We start from the raw sequence: 18,149 nt of genomic DNA on the forward strand, positions 1-18,149 counted from the left end.
TTTAAATTCTCTCTTCTACCCTCAGGAAAACTGAGGACAGCAAACACATGTTTATAGGGATCAATATGTGGGGATAACAATGAGGTCCTTCTAGAATCTATTAATTAAATTTACCCTTTGTCATGCCAGTGTATAATATCAGCAGCAAAGTTCTAAAAATCATTGTCCACTGAAATACCTTAAAAGTTGGGATATATCAAATCAAAAGCAGAAAGAGCAGGCCCTGGAAGCCCAACCAAACCGCAATATATGGCAAAACTGTAGCCAAATCAATAGTATTAACACACTGGAAGGAAAGATCTCTATGGGAACACACAAGAGGAACCCTGAGGGTGTGCTGCACACATGGGTCCAGGGCACTGACTAACTCTTCTCACCAGCCCTGCCTGCCCACAATTGTCCCTGCAGTGTTCTTGGGGGCTTCAGGCTGTCACACTCAGTGATGCTAACCCCTGGCATCACTCCCCTGGCTCTAATTCTGTGTTTGTATAGTAATTTTGTAACTATCATTTTGGCTCCATGTGGAGTCCTACATGGAGAGATCGTGATGGACAGAGGTCAGGAACATTAAGACCTGCCTACTATTTATATTTGTTACTTTATGTCAGGTTTATACTTCATTTCTTGTGAGTTTGCCTGGTGATCTCCCTTCATTGCACTGTCAGTAGGCAAAATCCTGTTAATAGTTCAGTCAGATCCCAATGGAAGCACTTCCACATTCCCCCTCTGTAACCATGGCCTTTGTCCACAGCATTGCAATTCTACACCAGCCCCCAGGGCTGGGGAGCCGGTGTAAAATCCAAGGACAAATGTCCCTCATGCCTCCCAGTGTGAGCATTTGCGACTTTGTGAGCAGGCTCTATGCTTTTGTGGCTGTTCTGTAGTCTACAAATCCCCACTCAAACCCTTCCATACCTGCGTTGACCATTAAAGGCACAGCAATGCAACAGTAATGCTTTCTACCCCACAGAAAAGCGGACCATTCTATCCAGCCTTGCAGAGGGGTCACTCCAAAGAGACATTGTACATATGATATACTCCAGTTGCAGAGACCAGTAAACCCAATACATTAGAGGAAACCTTGACCTAGCTTCTCATGTTAAACAGGAGGAAACAGAAGCTCACGCGTGCTCCCCTGTTGTGCCAGAGCAGATCTACTGAGGAGTGAAGGACCCATTATGAAATGCTGGTCAACTTTGCTTTCCCTAGGACACTCGGGAAAAATAGAGATGTCACACCTTTCTCTAAGATGTTTGCCTTATAACAGAGCTTGGGGTAGGGGACAGGGCGGGGGGTCCCTGAGCTTCCCACATTGACTCTGTGACTCTTAAACTATTTCTGTTAGTCTGAAGATATCCTCAAGCAATTATCAGAGGAAAACTGTGAGAATTGGGAACCATTTGGGAAAAAAGAGATCTGTTTTTAAAGACATGAGTATTATTGGCTGGAGAATCTCAGACTTGGCAGGAATGTTGTAATGTAATTGGTTTGCCTCTTTCCCCTCAATTGTATGAACATCTGTGAAATGCAATTTTCCCATTTCTGCTTTGAACACCTTGAGCTATGTTGTATCATTCCTCTGTCAGACAGCCTTGGCTGTTGGAAGGTTTTCCCTCACATCAAGCACAGCTTTCTTCTTCTAAGGTTATCCCCACACTGTACCCCCTGCCCCATCCCTACACTGGCCTATACTCCCAGGACATGCCTGCTTCCTTCCCTTATCAAAGCCTTTCACAGACATGGGAGCTGTGACCAGGTCCCCACTCTCAACCATGTTTTTTCTCTCCCACCTACTTAAAGAAGTTCTGGCCAAAGAGAGAACTCAGTCTAGATCCAGTATGGAGTTGGAGATGAGGCCATGGTGGGGTTGGGAGCTTACCTGGACAGAAGGTTTCATGGTAGAGAGGATGCTGGAAGGCTTCTGGCCTTACAGGTGATTGCTTCAATTGCCCACCTGGACAACCCCTGTCTAGCTCTATCTGTTGAGGCTGGGCCTGGAAACCTGCAGCCAGTTCTGTTTAGCTGTCCTGGAGCTAAGTCGTTCCTTCAAATTTCATAGCAAGATGAAGAACATTCAGGGTTGGCCATAGGCTAAGGAGCTCTCGCTGTTCCCTTTCCTGGCCTTCTCCATGCCCAGTGAGATAATAGCCGGAAGGACATCTTGAGTTGCTGTTTCCCAGTGGTCCTGGCAGCCATGTCCAGCCTGCGTGCTTGGGGCAGACACACTTTGTTCTCTGCCGCTTGCCCTCTCTCCATAGGTTCTCTCATGGAGCCATGCAGCAATTTAGAGTTCTGGTTGTTTGGGGCCAGTTTTAATCCCAGAAGCAATTTAAAGTTTGGTGAAGGCCTCATAGGAGTTTAGGGCCTGTGTCCTATGAACCCAATTAGAGAAGTCATAGACAACACTGTAAATCTCAACTCTCACTACAAAGAGAGGTTCCTTAGATTAGAAAATTCCCGTCCTCTCCTTGCCAACCTTCCCAGAAGTAGAGGAGACGACTAAGGTCTGACTGTGCTTTTACCACAATGGTATCTGTTAAAGGAGTCTTGTCCTTGTCTTTGCAAGGCTAAGAGTCCCAACAAGAGGTGGAAGGTATGCCCAGGCCCTGGCAGACACACTGGGCACATTCATGCTTCAGGAGCTGACCCTTGCTGCTGTCCCTCGGCACCCATCCAGAGCTGACCAGCTCTAACCCTTAACCTCAAAGACAGGAAGCAACAGACATGTACCACAGGTCAGCTCCAGGCACTAGAAAGAGGACAGAAATGACAAGGGTGGCACCTCTGATTTCCAGTGATGTCCCAGTGACAGCTACAGTCTGAGAGATGATTGCCTGGTGCCCCTAAGCTATATGGGAACCCAGAGCAGGCAAGAGTCAGAGGAAGGAGGTCAGGGCAGTTTAGGTCCCCACTAAGAAGCAACTCTTTCTGTGTCCTGCCATGCTATAGTAATGTGGGGAACAAGGATTACGGATTGCAGCAGAGGACATGAGGGCAGAAGAGAGCTCTGGACTTGGTGAGAGAACAATCAAGTTTAGCTTTAGAAGCTGCTCTGGAGTCACAGGTCAGGCAGGGAACTAGGTAACTAGCATTTTGCTAAGAGTTTTTGTTTAGTTAGAGATCTTTAGTGATGGGGGACTGAAAATCCTTCAGGTAAACTCAGTTGGGGTCCAGGAGGTGAGAGTCAGGCAGTATGGATCTTGGCCATGCCTGCTCAACAGGGCCTGAGGACAGGAATCTTCCCTTAGAAGTTGATGAGGGGGAAGGCAGGGAGGAGGAGCCTTGGATTGAAGCGTAATCTCTATCAAAAGCAACTGACAAAGACCTGCCTTATCTGCAGGGTGGGTTTGCTAATAAGAGACTCTGGGTACTAATGCTCCCTCCGTAAGAAGATGGAAGTTGGTATCAGAGTTTGATGTTATGTCCCCATCACCCATGTGGACATCATGGTTCATGTTACCACAGGGGAAATTCACAAAGATTTCATTATAGGGCATGGGTTCAGCCCCTTTCCACCAATGCTGTTGTCATTTTCATGAAGACTGAGGAGAGGCAGCCCTGGAGACCCCTGGCTGGGGATCTCTATAACCCACAGACCACCACCAGCTTCAGGCTAGGGACTGGCATGTTGGGATTTTCTCTTAGGAAAAAATTTAATTTCTCCAAGTCCTCACTTAGACGGTCTATAGAAATCTCCAAGCCACACACCACATGTCTCCGAGCTCAAGGAGTAGAGGGGGATAAGAGAATGTTGAAAGGTAGTTGAGGAGAGACATCTGTGTGTTTCCTTTAGCACCTGGATGCTAAGTACATGTTTAGGCACTGAAGACAAATCTATTTGGAACTGTTGGGTCCATCTCAAGACTCCCCCACCCTCTGCCTGGACACTCTTACTTTAGGACGTCCCATCCCAGATGATGTCAAAATGCACCTGAATTACACTTGAAGTATAAGTTTGTAGTATATTTGTAATGATTTTTCTACTTTTGTTATTAAAATTATTTGGCTTACAAGTGATTCAATTTATAATTCTACGATTTCTCAACAAAAAGCATAAAAACTCTGGAAAGTGAAAGGACCTAACTACAGATTGTTCTAAAATAATGGGTCGCCTGGGTGGCACAGTTGTGTAAGCATCTGACTCTTGGTTTTGGCTCAGGTCCTGATCTCAGGGTCATGAGATTGAGCCCTGCCTTGGGCTCTGGGTTCAGCATGGAGTCTGCTTGGGATTCTCCCTCTCTTTCTGCCCCTCCCCAACCCTGTGCATGCTTGCTCTCTGTGTGCGTGTGTGTGTCTCTCTCTCAAATAAATAAAATAAATCTTTAAAATATGATTCATGAATATAAGCATTTATCCATTACTGAAGTTGACATAATGTTCTCTTTTATAGGAATGCAAATAAATAATTATTAAGGTTTTTTTTTTAAGGATTTTGTGTTTGTTTTGTAGTTAAGAGCCAACATGTTTTCCAGACTTCGAGTATCTTTGTACTTGGAGAACACCCCACAGACCTGACTACCACACCCTCATGTGCAGGAGGTAAGACAGCCCTGCCAACTCGGCTCAGGAGTAAAGACACTTGTACAATAAGTACAAATTAAGATCCATTTATAGGAATTTAACTTAGCAAATCGTTTTTAGGGAATAATTTTTTTCCTTGAACAAAAGGAATTCACCCAGTTTCTGTCCGTGGGAGCCAGGGTACAAGAGACACCTGAGAAGAATGTAGGCCCATCACACACACAGCTCACAAGCCAGTGCTGAGATTTGGCAATTGTTCTTTGTCGCAGGTAAGCTTTCCCAAAAAGCTGACCCTGATGGGGAGACTTTCACGCAGGAGAGAGCTCTTAAGATCAACACCTATGGGGTGAAGATGAAAGAAGCAGGAGTGAGCTCAGAGGGCCAACTTGAACTGCCCATAACTCTCAAGGGCCAAGGGCGAACCAGCGCAGGAACTCCCAACTGCATGCAGTCAGCTACCAACACTCCCAACAGCTGAGGTAAGAGGAGCTTCAGCCCTAGGTGGGGTAGGGGTAGTTTTGGGGTGATACACCACTTCCAGCATCCACTACACACCTGTAACCAATACTTCTCAAGGTTAATGTGCATATAAGTCCCTGGAGGGATTTTGTTAACTGTAGGTCTGGAATATGCTTGTCTAAAAATCTCCAGCTGATATTGACACTGCTGGTCCATGGACCACACTGTAAGCAGCATGGCTCTGAACTCCCGTTGCCCCTCACCTAGTATTAATTTGCACTGAATTTCTCAAGTGATCAGAGTGTATGTATGGGTCACAACGTATCCCACTGTCACTGGGTGACGTGCTTCTGAGCCACCAGGTTCCTCACAGCGGTCTTAACGTCCTTGTTCCTCAGACTGTAGATGATGGGGTTGAGCATGGGGGTCAGAAGCCCATAGAAGAGGGAGATGAGCTTGTCTGAAACATCCTGCTTGTCTGCCCCCAGGGGGTCCTTAGATTTGGGCTTCGCATACATGAAAAGAATAGTCCCATAGAAGATGACCACCACAGTGAGGTGGGCAGAGCAGGTAGAGAAGGCCTTTCTCCTCCCCTCAGCTGAGGGAATCTTTAGGATGGTGGTGAGAATGAAGATGTAGGAGACAAAGATGAACAGAACTGGGACCCCCAGGAAGATCACATTGGCCACTGCCATACTGATCACATTGATGGAGATGTCAGCACAGGCCAACTTCAGGACAGCCAGGATCTCACAGATGAAGTGGTTGATGACATTGTCCCCACAGAAGGGCAATTGTACTGCAAGGGAGATCTGCACCAAGGAATTGACTCCACCAGCCACCCAGGAGCTGGCCGCCATGGGCACATAGGTGGCCTTGCTCATGACCACGGGGTACCTGAGGGGGTTACAGATGGCCACATAGCGATCAAATGCCATCATGCCCAGAAGCACACACTCTGTGGCTCCCATGGCAAAGGAAAGAAACATCTGCCCAGTGCAGGCTGAGAAGGAAATGGTTTTCCTGGGAGTGAGGAAGCCATCCAGGACTAGAGGGACTGAGGAGGTTGTGTAGCAGATGTCCAGGAAGGAGAGGTTCCCCAGGAAGAAGTACATGGGTGTGTGCAAGCGGGAGTCAAAGATGGTCACCAGGATGAGGACTCCATTGCCCAGCAGGATCACCAGGTACATGGACAGGATGAGCACAAAGAACGTTTTCTCTAGTTTTGGATGGGCAGAGAGGCCAAGCAAAACAAATTCTGTCACAGCAGACTGGTTGGATGCTTCCATTTCAAATACTCTCCTGTATCCCTGAAAGTACTGAAGGCAGAAATATGTGTTGGTTTTCTGATGGCTTGCTTGAGTCACTACATGGGGATGACAGGGGTGCCTGGGTGGCTTAATGGGTTAAAGCCTCTGCCTTCAGCTCAGGTCATGGTCTCAGGATCCTGGGATCGAGCCCCGCATCGGGCTCTCTGCTCTGCAGGGAGCCTGCTTCCCCTCTCTCTCTGCCTGCCTCTCTGCCTACTTGTGATCTTTGCCTGTCAAATAAATAAATAAAATCTTAAAAAAAAAAAAGATATACTACATGGGGATCACAATATGAGGTCCCTAAAATTGTAAATAAATTTAACTTGTGGGATTCAACTAAAAGACCAAGTTATCTAAAGTTAGGCTGTGTATCAGTCAAAAGCATGAAATGCAGAATGTGGAAATCCAGAGAAGCTTAATAAAATAAAAGACATTTTTGTCTAGTCAATGACATTAATATACCTCAAGCAAAAATTACATGTCTGCATATGCTGTGTGTCTTCAACACTTTACAGAAAAGCAGGAGCCTCTGAGTAACTCTGTCTCTATCATATAATTGGGACCTCAGACTAGCTCAGCTCAGTGACACCAGCCATTGATGTCATGTGGCCCATTCCTATGGATCTAGTTCTCTCCTTGCCCAGCAAGTTTCTATTATAAGTGGACTTCCAGGGGCGCCTGGGTGGCCCAGTGGGTTAAGCCTCTGCCTTCAGCTCAGGTCATGGTCTCAGGGTCCTGGGATCGAGCCCCACATCAGGCTCTCTGCTCATCTGCTCAGCAGGGAGCCTGCTTCCCTTCCTCTCTCTTTCTGCCTGCCTCTCTGCCTACTTGTGATCTCTGTCTGTCAAATAAATAAATAAAATCTTAAAAAAAAATAAGTGGACTTCCAACACAGTCTTATAGGAAGAGAATATACTGGCTTGAAAACATAAGGTTACTTTAATAGTTTTCTTACACAGTATCTGGTTTACAATTCAGTATTTTATGAATGTAGTTAGTGTAAATCACTTCATCTGATCTTAACCCTCTTCTCTGGAAAATCTGACCAAATTGAATTTCTGGAGCCTACCACTTGCAGCTCCCACCAAAGTCTCCAGAAACCTGACCTGCAGCACAGGCCTTGTGTGTTGCCTCCTGTGAATGCAGCTGACCTGTCTGCACCTCTGCTTCTCTGGAACTTGGGCCCAAGGAATGAAATCTTACCTGATGGTCAGAGCCCATTCATAATTCTCACCCTTAGAGTCAGTTGAGTGGGGCTTGAGTCACACGCCTTCCAGTGGCACATAGATGCTTTGCAGACATTGTCACAGGTACTTCTACTCAGCTGCCTAGAACATCCAAGCCACAGTGTAGATCATCACAATTTTACTGCCAAAGAGATTAGGAACACCAGATGTCATCAGGGCCTGTAGCAGGGGACCCAAAACAGCATGACTGCCAGTTAAAAACAGGCTGCTGAGTCCTACATTTGGAGATGATCTCAGAGCTTAGTTTTTTGTTTGCTTGCTTTTTAAAGAAATGCTCCTCATGTACATTGGATCCACACCAGTCTGGAGGATCACTGACCTCTTAGTTTAAAGGTAGAGAAACGGAGGTCTAGAAACAGGTTGGTGAATTACACGTGGCCCTGAAGAAGGGGTGCGTTTTTCCTAATTGGTAATGATACAATGCTCAAAAGAACTTCTCTTGAGATATATGGAATTAAGGGATAGAGAACTGTGTTTAGAGAAAGGCTCTGCTAGTACCAGGGAGTACAGAATTTGAGACTTGGCAGACTTTCCCGATATTAAACCAGTCCAGTTCCCTTCTCTTACCCACCTGTTACAGTGATCCTCTCTTCAGGAAGTGATTTCACTGCCTCTGCTTCAACATTTATACAACAGGAAGCTGGGCTGTTGATATCTGCCCTTTTACTCACTTCTCCCTTCCTCCACTTGCCCTAAGACTCCTCTGGGCTCATGCAAAACAGACCTGTTCCCTGGCCACAGCTGCAGCCTTCAGAGCTTTGGAAATAGTTGTCTTCTTCCCAGTCCAGTCCTCCCTGCAGACACTCACCACCACTCTGCACAATAAAGAGCTGGCCATAGACATCACCTGGCAATTACCCAGCATGGAATGACGTCTAGGCTGGGTCTGTGGCTCACAGGAAGGGAGGCCCCTGGAGTGGAGAGGCTGCCAGCAAAGGGAAATGACTCTCTCTGGTGTCACCTTCCCCTCTGGGTGCTACCAAGCCATGACCAGGCCTTACAGACCTTGTCTCTCAGAGCTGCTCCAGCAACGTATGGATACACATTCTTAACATAGGCACATTGTCACCTACTGTCTGACTTCCAGGTGTCTCTAAATGACCCCAGGTATAGAAGCAGCCACAAGTCACAGTCCATAGAAGCTACAGCTACTCACCGTGCCTTTGCCTGACCTTGAGTCTCAGTGAGACAAGGAGACAAAGGCTGACTCTCAAGGTTGAGACTCAGCCAGGAGCCTCAGCCCAAAGGAGACTGTACCCTGTGTGGGCTGGCAAGCCATGCCTGGCTGTTGGACCCAACACCCTCTTCCTTGCACTCCACACTTTCTCCAGAGGGCCCCATGATGGCTCTCTCGGGAATTAAGGCTGGGTTGCTTTGGGGCCAGGCCTTATCCCAGAAGCAATTTAAAGTTTGGTGAGAGGCTCAGAATTTAGACTTCATTCTCCTAGACCCAATTAGGCATTATTGTGAAATCTACCCAACGCCCCCCTCTCACTCCAAGGAAATCTCAACTTAGAACACCCTCTGGCCAGGTAATCAGAGTTCCACTGGGTTTAGATCACACAAAATGGGCCCAAGATGGCTCTGTCATTGCCCTCAGAGAGCCTGGAAGGAAGAAGAGCTGGGTCTCAGTGATTCAAATATTCCCAGGGAACTTTGAGCCAGGCAGATTCCCTGCCATCCAGGCACCTCCTCCCCTCCACTCAGTGACCCAGTGTTCATTCTCTTTCTCTCTCCCCTTCCCTCTCTCTCTCTCCCCCCCAACCCCTGTCCCTCTCACCAACCTGCCCACCATTCTGAACAACTGCCGTGAACATGTCATATGTACCAAGCCTTGTGCCAAGTACCAAAGAGTAGAGATGGGGGACATGATGACCAGGAATGGGTCTTTGTCTTCAGAGAAGCCGGCAGAGCAGAAATATCTAGAGAGCAGGCATGACTGAGAAAGCCACAAAGCTGTCCAGGAGGCTGTGCTCGGGAGGACTATGCAGAACTCGCCCAGGACAAAAATAACAGGGACGGGGGCAAGAGGGCATGGGGAGACATGCAGGAGGAAAAACTGATAGGATTTAGAGGTTAGTCTGGGAGGGATACAGGCAAGACAGGAGTCGACAGTGGCTAAAATCGCAGATGCTGGGAAGCAGCTGGTGACATGGAGGAGAGCCTGTCTGGGCTGGTCGGGATAGCTGCAGCACCATTTCTGATATTTCAGTCATCTGAATTTTCACACATCTTGTGTGCCCCGCTCATTAATTACTAGTAATAAAGATAGGAAAAACAGATTCTGTGAGGAGTTTATGGCCTATTGGATTTGTTATATTTGAGATGATGGTGAAATGTTGATATTAATAAGAGTTGCCATTAATTTGTAACTGTTTCCTAGATCTTGTCTCACCTAATGCTCCTCAAGATCCCTTGAGGTAAATCTGAGGGATACCTGTATATGAGCAGTGGAGGGAGCCTCCATCACTGGGCTCCAGCCTGGGATTCATGGTGTCTAACATCTTGGGCTTCTGGGAGCCTATCCCTCCCTCATTCTTGGTTTTCTCAGGCCAAGGGGTTGTTATAGGGCTCATGCAGGTGGGCCTTGTCATTAGACAGGCACTGCAGTGTCAATCTGATCTGGCCCCCCTAAGGCAGAGCTCTGGGTCTCCTGCCTCTAGGACTCTACCACACAGAAGACTCAACCACTCTGGCCCTACTCCTAATCGGCCCCTTCTCTTTTCCCTCTCACTCGACTTCAGCTTACCATGGCTCTGGGTTTTTAGGCCTAACTGTCTATTTACTGTGGTTTCTCCTTCCTCTCCTTCCTCCCTTCCACCAGCTGCTGACTATGTCCTGGTGTTTGAGTTCAAGCTCCTGAGAGACAGATCTAAAGGGTTTAGTTAGTCATCATCTAGTATAGGCTGCCGGAGAGCTCACAGGTTAACTGCCCCTAGAACAGGAGTCCACTGGTCTAGTCAGGTGAGTCCTGTGGTCTGAGTGCTTCATGGTACAAAGCATGGAAACAATTTGAGGGGCAGGAGAACGTGGGCATACCCAGTAAGTGAGGCTTGCTGGAACGAAGCAATGAATCAGGCAAGTATTATTGAGATAGTCCAGCATTCAGACTTCGGAAATTATACCCTTGTGTCTCCACTGAGTGCTTGCTGTGTGAGTAGTCTCCTTTCCATGAAGAAACAAAGCCTTGACCCTCTCACCTACCATGGAGACAACTTCACCCTCCTGCCTCTTCCCTTTTCCCTCTTCAAGGAAGCTCTGTTTCCCTAACCTTATAGCACCTGATTCCAGTCCTGGTTTTATCTCAAAATGGTGGTGGTTCTTTTCTCACAGAGAATGTGCTAGAATGATTCCTGAAAGACTCTCAAAGCGTTTTTGAGCAAGGTTAAAAAGTTTTGACCAGGGATCTGGTCACAGACCTTGTGAATTCCATGGGATGTTATGTCCACATTTGTCCCCAGGAAGCCACAATAAACAGATACCTCCCTACAAAATACGGGAGTTGCTGGGGTTCAGAGTACCCCTTCAGTCAGCGCCACTCATCTTTGGCAAACTCACATTTACACACACCCAAACACATGGAATAAGGATGTTTCTGGCACATAAAGCTTTGTTTTGGCCAATTAAAATCTAAATATTCCCTGGCTGGTCTGACTAGGGCTTCTGTAGGCAGAGAGAAGAAATAAAGACAGACATTTTCAGCAATACTTCTAATCTCAGTGCCCTGAGATCCCACACACAGAGTTTGTAAGAACTCTAGCTCAGTGCTCCTCAAGTGTGACTACAGGCAGCTTTAGCATCACGTGGGAACTTGTAAATAATGCAGATCCCTGAGTACCTCCCTGGACCTACAGAATCAGTCTGGTGGTGGGTCCACCTCTATCCGTGTGTGTGTGTGTACATGTTTGTCTAATCTCTGTATTAGCAAGTCCTCTGGATGAATCTGATGCACGCTAATGTCTGAGAAGCACTGGTCTCTCTAGACGTTTCCTAGAATTGGAATCTAGTTATTCTTTGGAAGGAATCTAAGAGGAGGAGGGTATTTTTTGTGAATGATCCAAGCAGCTGCCTAGAATCCCTCTGCTCTGGAGTCAGCTGTTCTTTCAGGCTTGTTTGCCCCTAGCTCCTGGCCCTTGACCATCCACAGCCCTGTGGACCTCCTCTGGGTCACTGTTCTCTGGGGTCTTTCTATCCTTGGGATCTACTTTGTCTGAGAGTCCTCACCATAGAGTAAGTGGGAGCCTAGCAGCCCAGAGGTGAAGGGGGGAATCCCATAGATACTCTGACTTTGCATTTCAGGGGGCTGTTGGTCATCTCTTAGGGGGGTACAGTAGCAATTGTATCCAGAGAGGCAGAGAAGGGCCAGCAACCCCAGGCCTCCAGCCACTCTAGATGTTTAGTCAGTGAGTCTCCACTCATGAACACACTGTGCACTAGAATGAATTCATCTTGTCTCCTAAAACCAGCAACCCAGTCAGTGTTTTCTACTTCAGTCCTGTCCCCAGCATCCACCCATCATCTGAGCAGGAAATAGTGACTCTACCTTCTTTCCTGCCTACTACATGCAACCAAACTCTAGGATTGTATTTTGCATCCACCGAACATTTCCTGAACCTCTCTCTTCACTCCCCCTCCATCCCTTCCCAGTTGACGTCCTTGTCTTCACTTGCCTTTTAGTGTTCCTCTGTCTCTTTAGTTCTGTCCTCCTGCCCCCAATCTTCCCCCATACAGTGTCCAGAAGAATCAACCTCAGATGGAAATTTGACCACAGCAGACCTTTACTTAAACTCCCTAAATGCCTCTGGAGCCCTTACAGAAGTGTATCTCCTCAGAATGCCCCCGAAGACCAGCTAGAGTCCAGTCCCGCCTCCCTCCCCATCAGCAGCACCTGCCCAGAACACTCCGGCCATATTCCTCACTGCTGGCTGCACCAGCTCTCCTGCACCTGCTCTTCTGTGTCTTTGCTTATGCAGCTGCTGCTTCTGGGATGATTCCCACTCCCCGTTGTCAGGTCAGTTGTCACTCGTGCCCTCCAACGGTGTGCTGGTCAAGTTCGACAACAGGATCTCCAGGTCAAAAAGCCCTGATCTGGAGCATTTGCTGATTTCTGTGGTATAAACACTGCCACGATGGCCAATTTCAAGAACCAACAAAGTCACTGAATGGGAATTAGGCAGGGATGTACACAAGTGGTGAGGCAGCTTCAGCACATGAAAGACTCTGAATCATTTTCCCCCAACCCCACCACCCGCCAGGAGGTCTGACCCCTGCCTCCCTCTGGGCTCTCCCAGCACCTGGGCATTCTCTTCTCCCTCTCCTGCACATCCTCCCTTGGTCATTTCTCTTCATGTTCCTCTCTTGCCACGAGAGGGCGCAATCCAGAAGGCGGAGACGGTGGTCCCTCAGCACATCCCTGCCTTCCGGGCAGTACACACCCAGTGATTGCTGGCTGTACCCATTCTCTGGACCCACCCCGGCTCTTGGCCACAGGCTGTCAGGGACTTCCGAGAGGTTTCAGAGCACGTGCACAAATGACAGGTTGCTGAAAGGAAGTGATTTGAATAGATGCTGGGTGAGGATTGAGGAAGAAAGCAGCAGGTTGCTTCAAGGGCCTAATTCAATAAGTTGAAATTTAGAGGAAAAGTCTAAGTCTTCCACTCAAGGGACACTTAAGTGGCTCAGTCAGTTAAGTGTCTGTCTTCATCTCAGGTCATTGTCTCTGGACCCTGAGACTAAGCCCCACATCAGGGGCTCTCTGCTCAGGGGGGAGTCTGCTTCTCCTTCTGCCCCCCACCGTGCTCCCACTTGCTCTCTCCTTCCCTCTTTCTCTCTCTCTAATAAATAAACACAATCTTTAAAAAAAAAAAAAAAAAAAGGAAAAGGAAAAGAAAAAGTCCACTCAGACTCCTAAGAGCCACTGCCTAAGCACTGAGTTGGGGGGATGGGCTTGGGCATAGCACAGGAGAAAAGACTTGGGAATCAGAGTGAGTCCTGGAATCACTGCCCAGCAGGCTGTTGGACCCTCTTAACAGAATTGTGATGTTTAGAGAAAAGAAGGGAGGAGGGGTGGAAAGGAAAAAGCAAGCAGGCAGCTAACTTCCTCCAGGGCCTTCAGCATAATTGGATCTTGGGGATGACCTCCCAGAAGGATACAAAGTTTCTAAACTGAGTACCACTCACTTTCCAAACTTTAAATGACTTCAGGGACTAAAATGGTCCCGAAAAACACACTAGAATTTAAATTATCTTCTAAAGATGATGGCCAGTCCTTTGGAGATTGTGCCTTGAGCACAGGAGGCAGGTGGAGGGGAGAGGACGAGCTGGACCCCTCACCATCCTTGTCACATGTTCTGAGCCCTCAACCTGGCTCTTCAGACCCAGTGTTGCTATTTCTGATCTGTGGCCTCTTCCCAACCCTCAGGAAACAAATGGATCACTTCTGTTCTCCATGTTTCTGATCCAGGTAAGTGCAGGTTTCAATCATATCAGGATTTTCACTAGCAAGCTATATTTCTGTCATCAGGCTTGATTGTAATGGAGTAGAAGCGCAGGAAGGGGAGAAGCCCTGGCATCGGTATGTGTTACTCTCCCAGAGTCATATAGACCCAGCAAACTGCAAGATCATCTGGACTCATCCCACTTCATACAGAGGGGACAGGGCTCACCTAGGACCACACAACTCATAGTCTTTTGCACACATGCACTTGTCCCTTCTTGATTAAAACCATGGAGGGGGTGGGAGGCTCTATTTTTTTGGTAGTTAAGAATCCAAAGTTCAGTAATAATAATGAGCTGTGTTTCTAGATCTGGTGATGATGGCATAAAGGGAATATTTTCTTCACATGATCCACATTCTTAGGAGAGGATGGGCCAGCTCAGGCTGGGACCAATTTACTGCCCCAACACATATGTCACAAGCAACAGGGTGTCCTGGGTATGGAAGCCAGCCCCAAGCTGGGTCCATTCTCCGGACGGCACAGACAAGTAGTCAATTCCTGAATGGTCTGTTTGCCTCAAAGAGATATATCAATTTTTTAAGATGCTGGGAGAAAAAGGGAGATTGACTCTTGTTTATCGTTATGCTGAAACCAAGAGATCTGTAGCTTTTTGGAGGCCTGGCATTTGGAAGAGGGATTAAAGTTGCAAAGGAGCAAATTTCAGCTCAGTCTAGGGTGAAGCTGCTTCAGAGTGAATGAGCCTCGTCAGGAAGTGCAGTGTCCCACGTCACTCCAGGACCCAAGTGCAGGCTGGAGGGCCAGGAGGAAGGCAGGAGGAGCTGTCTGCATTGGAAAAGGAGCACATTGCTAACTAAATCCTAAGGCCCATTGTTAGTAGCATTGACGTAATTCTTGTGGTTGCTGTTGCCACGGATTCAATCACTTGTTGGCATGGCCATTTGCCTGACAATTTTCCCCCACTAGATTTTGAGCTCTTCAAGGTCATGGGCTATGCCTTTCATTGCTGGGCTCCCACCACTGAGAGTGATGCCTGACCCAGAGCAGATGCTCCATCAGTGTCTGTCAACCTGAACTGACTTATGATGGCACGTACTTGGTCACAGCTACAATGCTAAGAGTCGAGGTGTGTCTCTGAGCTCCCCAGACATAACCAAGGAAGCAGTTGGAGAGCTGAGGGCACTTGGTGAGCTGGATGGAAAGTTTATGAATCTTTTAGAGACAGAGCATGTAAATCTGAATGCCCAACACCCTCAGTGTGGCCTACAAAGTTTTGTTGTTTTGTTTGTTTTTTAATTGATCCAGAATAAACCCCAATTTGGGGAGCTCTTAGTCTGAGAAGACATTCAAGTTTTCTAGAAAGAAATGCTGACAGAGTGAGTCTCGGGGCTTTGTGAACAGTCTCAGGGAAAAGCCAGGGCCTCTGGTGCAGGGAGATGGAGAATGAAGAAAAGAAGGGAAATTCAGTCAGAATTCTCCGTAGTGTGGCCACAGTGTGCAGGAGGTCCCTTTACTGCTCCAAACGTACCAAAGGATCAACAGATGTTAAGACCTTGGCACCGTGGCCTGAGCTGATTCTCTCAACAGGTGACACGGGGCAAGGGATCTATTGGCTCTCATCTGTCCCAAGAAAAGTGATGCTTGATTTTCTGATGATTTTCATTTAGGTGGTCTTGTCTCCTGCATGCCTTACTCTTTTTTAAATGTGTGCCAGATGTTGTATTTGCAAAATTCTTTATGGAAGTGATTTGGAAGACTGGGGCGATGCTGCTTTCCTTCAGCATGGATTTACATTTGCTTCTGATTTTGGAAGCACCACCACCAAGAATGAATCTCAGGGCTTGAGAAGAGCTGAAGCTGAGCTACGGCACCTGTAAACAAAGTTTCCTTCAGATTCTCTCCTGCTCTTGTGGTGCTGCCCTTTGCGATGCCCTACCAAAGGGAGGAAGTGTAGTTAGAGGCCCTTCATGGTGAGCCTCGTATCTCAAAACCTGTCTCCCACCCTCAGGATCCTGTTAATCGCGCTGCTTAGCCTCTCAGCAGCCACTCCCAGATTCTATAAATGCCTCAGTTAACTCACAGCCTCAAATGCTACATTTCTCTGAATTCCACGATTCCCAGAATCATGACCTTATGGTTCTTAAGGTCGTACAACCTCACCAATGCTTTATGCAGATGTTTTATGTCATGGTCTAGTTTTTGTTTTTAATTGTCATATGCAGGAGAGTTTGTCCCATTTAACTCTTCATTCTTACTGGAAGCAGAAGTTAAATATTATTCTCTACTACATTTTTCCTAGAGTCCTATAAGATGACCAAATTATCAGAGTTATTCCCCAACGGCTCCGCAGGGTGGGTATCTTTCCCCTGCTGCCCAGGCACTTTTGGAGTCAGAGAGTGCTGAAACTGACTGCAGAGAGCTCCCACAGGTGACAGAGCAGATGCGTCATGGACAGGTCCAATCAGACCTCCCCTGGGGCGGGGTTCATTCTCCTGGGCCTCTCAGCCCACCCAAGGCTGGAGAAAATGTTCTTTGTGCTCATCCTTCTGATGTACCTGGTCATCCTGCTGGGAAACGGGGTCCTCATCCTGGTGACCGTCCTTGACTCCCGCCTGCACACGCCCATGTACTTCTTCCTGGGGAACCTCTCCTTCCTGGACATCTGCTACACGACCTCCTCAGTCCCCCTCATTCTCGACAGCTTCCTGACCCCCAGAAAAACCATTCCCTTCTCAGCTTGTGCCGTGCAGATGTTTCTCTCCTTTGCCATGGGAGCCACAGAGTGTGTGCTTCTGGGCATGATGGCATTTGATCGCTATGTGGCCATCTGTAACCCCCTTAGGTATCCCGTGGTCATGAGCAAGGCTGCCTATATGCCCATGGCTGTCAGCTCCTGGGCAGCTGGTATCACCAACTCTGTAGTTCAGACATCCCAGGCTATGAGACTGCCTTTCTGTGGGGACAATGTCATCAATCACTTCACTTGCGAGATCCTGGCTGTCCTGAAGTTGGCCTGTGCTGACATCTCCATCAATGTGATCAGCATGGTCGTGGCTAATGTGATTTTTCTGGGGGTCCCAGTTATGTTCATTTTTGTCTCCTATGTGTTCATCATTGCTACCATCCTGAGGATCCCCTCAGCTGAGGGGAGGAAGAAGGCCTTCTCTACCTGCTCTGCCCACCTCACTGTGGTGGTTGTCTTCTATGGGACCATCCTCTTCATGTACGGGAAGCCCAAATCCAAGGACCCCTTGGGGGCAGACAAGCAGGACCTTTCAGACAAGCTTACCTCCCTCTTCTATGGGGTGGTAACCCCCATGCTCAACCCCATCATCTACAGCCTCAGGAACAAGGATGTAAAGACTGCTGTGAGGAATCTGGTGCGTCAATAATACCTAACTGAGTGACTCTCGTGATTTCCAAGATACCAGAATGCAAGACCTCCAAACTCCTTATTGTTTTCATGGGGAAATGGTAACCCAAAGTAGAGAAGGGAGCTTCCTAAGGTCCCTGCTGTAGACCCTGTGACTAAGACTAAAAAGTAAACTGGTTCTCTATCTATTCACCCACTCATTGTTCCAAGTTAATGGAGCTTTTGTCTATGACCCTAGAAGGGAGGAGCCTTCACATTTCTAGAAATGTTGGCTAGTTGTTGACTTTGTGCACAACCACAGTGACATCGTATCTTAGCTATTTTATGCTAGTGAAGTCTTAGATTCTCTGCCACCAGAAGTTGGTGTGTGTCCGTGAAGCCTTATCTGTGTGTGCAAAATTAAGAAACAACCACAGAATCTGGTTTTAGTAGAACTGGGCTCTTGGAATGTACTATGAATTGCTAATCACTATACAAGCTTTGGTATTATCCTAGAGGACTGTGTTCAGTAAGAATAACATAAAAGGTATCATCTATATCATCATAGCATATTGGCTGATAGCACCATGGCAAGAATTCACCTTATGTCTTAGCACCAGGAAAAGAGGGCTCTTACCTTGAATGTGTAGCCGTCTGAGGAAGCTCAGAGAGATGTTTGGCCTCTCCTCCCCATGTCCCAGCTCCAATCATGCACTGATACAGTACTGCATAGCTGGGAGACAGCAGCTGTCCAACTCTTTTCCCCACACAAATTACATGTGTGTTTGTATCATAGCAACAAACA

At 47.5% G+C, this 18,149-nt stretch overlaps 2 protein-coding genes across 2 annotated transcripts; one reads left to right on the forward strand and one right to left on the reverse strand.

Moving 5' to 3' along the window:
* Positions 1 to 5,312: 5,312 nt before the first annotated feature.
* LOC309846106 (olfactory receptor 13C7-like) lies at positions 5,313 to 6,269 on the reverse strand (the record flags this gene model as incomplete). The annotated part of the gene is made up of 1 exon (XM_082694810.1): positions 5,313 to 6,269. One exon carries the CDS (start codon positions 6,267 to 6,269, stop codon positions 5,313 to 5,315), a length of 957 nt encoding a protein of 318 aa, XP_082550936.1.
* Positions 6,270 to 13,805: 7,536 nt separating this feature from the next.
* LOC309846354 (olfactory receptor 13C7-like) lies at positions 13,806 to 17,384 on the forward strand (the record flags this gene model as incomplete). Its single annotated transcript, XM_082695210.1, has 2 exons — positions 13,806 to 14,000; positions 16,292 to 17,384. Exon 2 carries the CDS (start codon positions 16,440 to 16,442, stop codon positions 17,382 to 17,384), a length of 945 nt encoding a protein of 314 aa, XP_082551336.1. The 5' UTR covers positions 13,806 to 14,000; positions 16,292 to 16,439.
* Between the last annotated feature and the right edge of the window lie 765 nt (positions 17,385 to 18,149).

This window comes from Mustela nivalis (assembly GCF_964662115.1).
Source record: "Mustela nivalis genome assembly, chromosome: 13".
Classification (NCBI taxonomy): Eukaryota; Metazoa; Chordata; class Mammalia; order Carnivora; family Mustelidae; genus Mustela; species Mustela nivalis.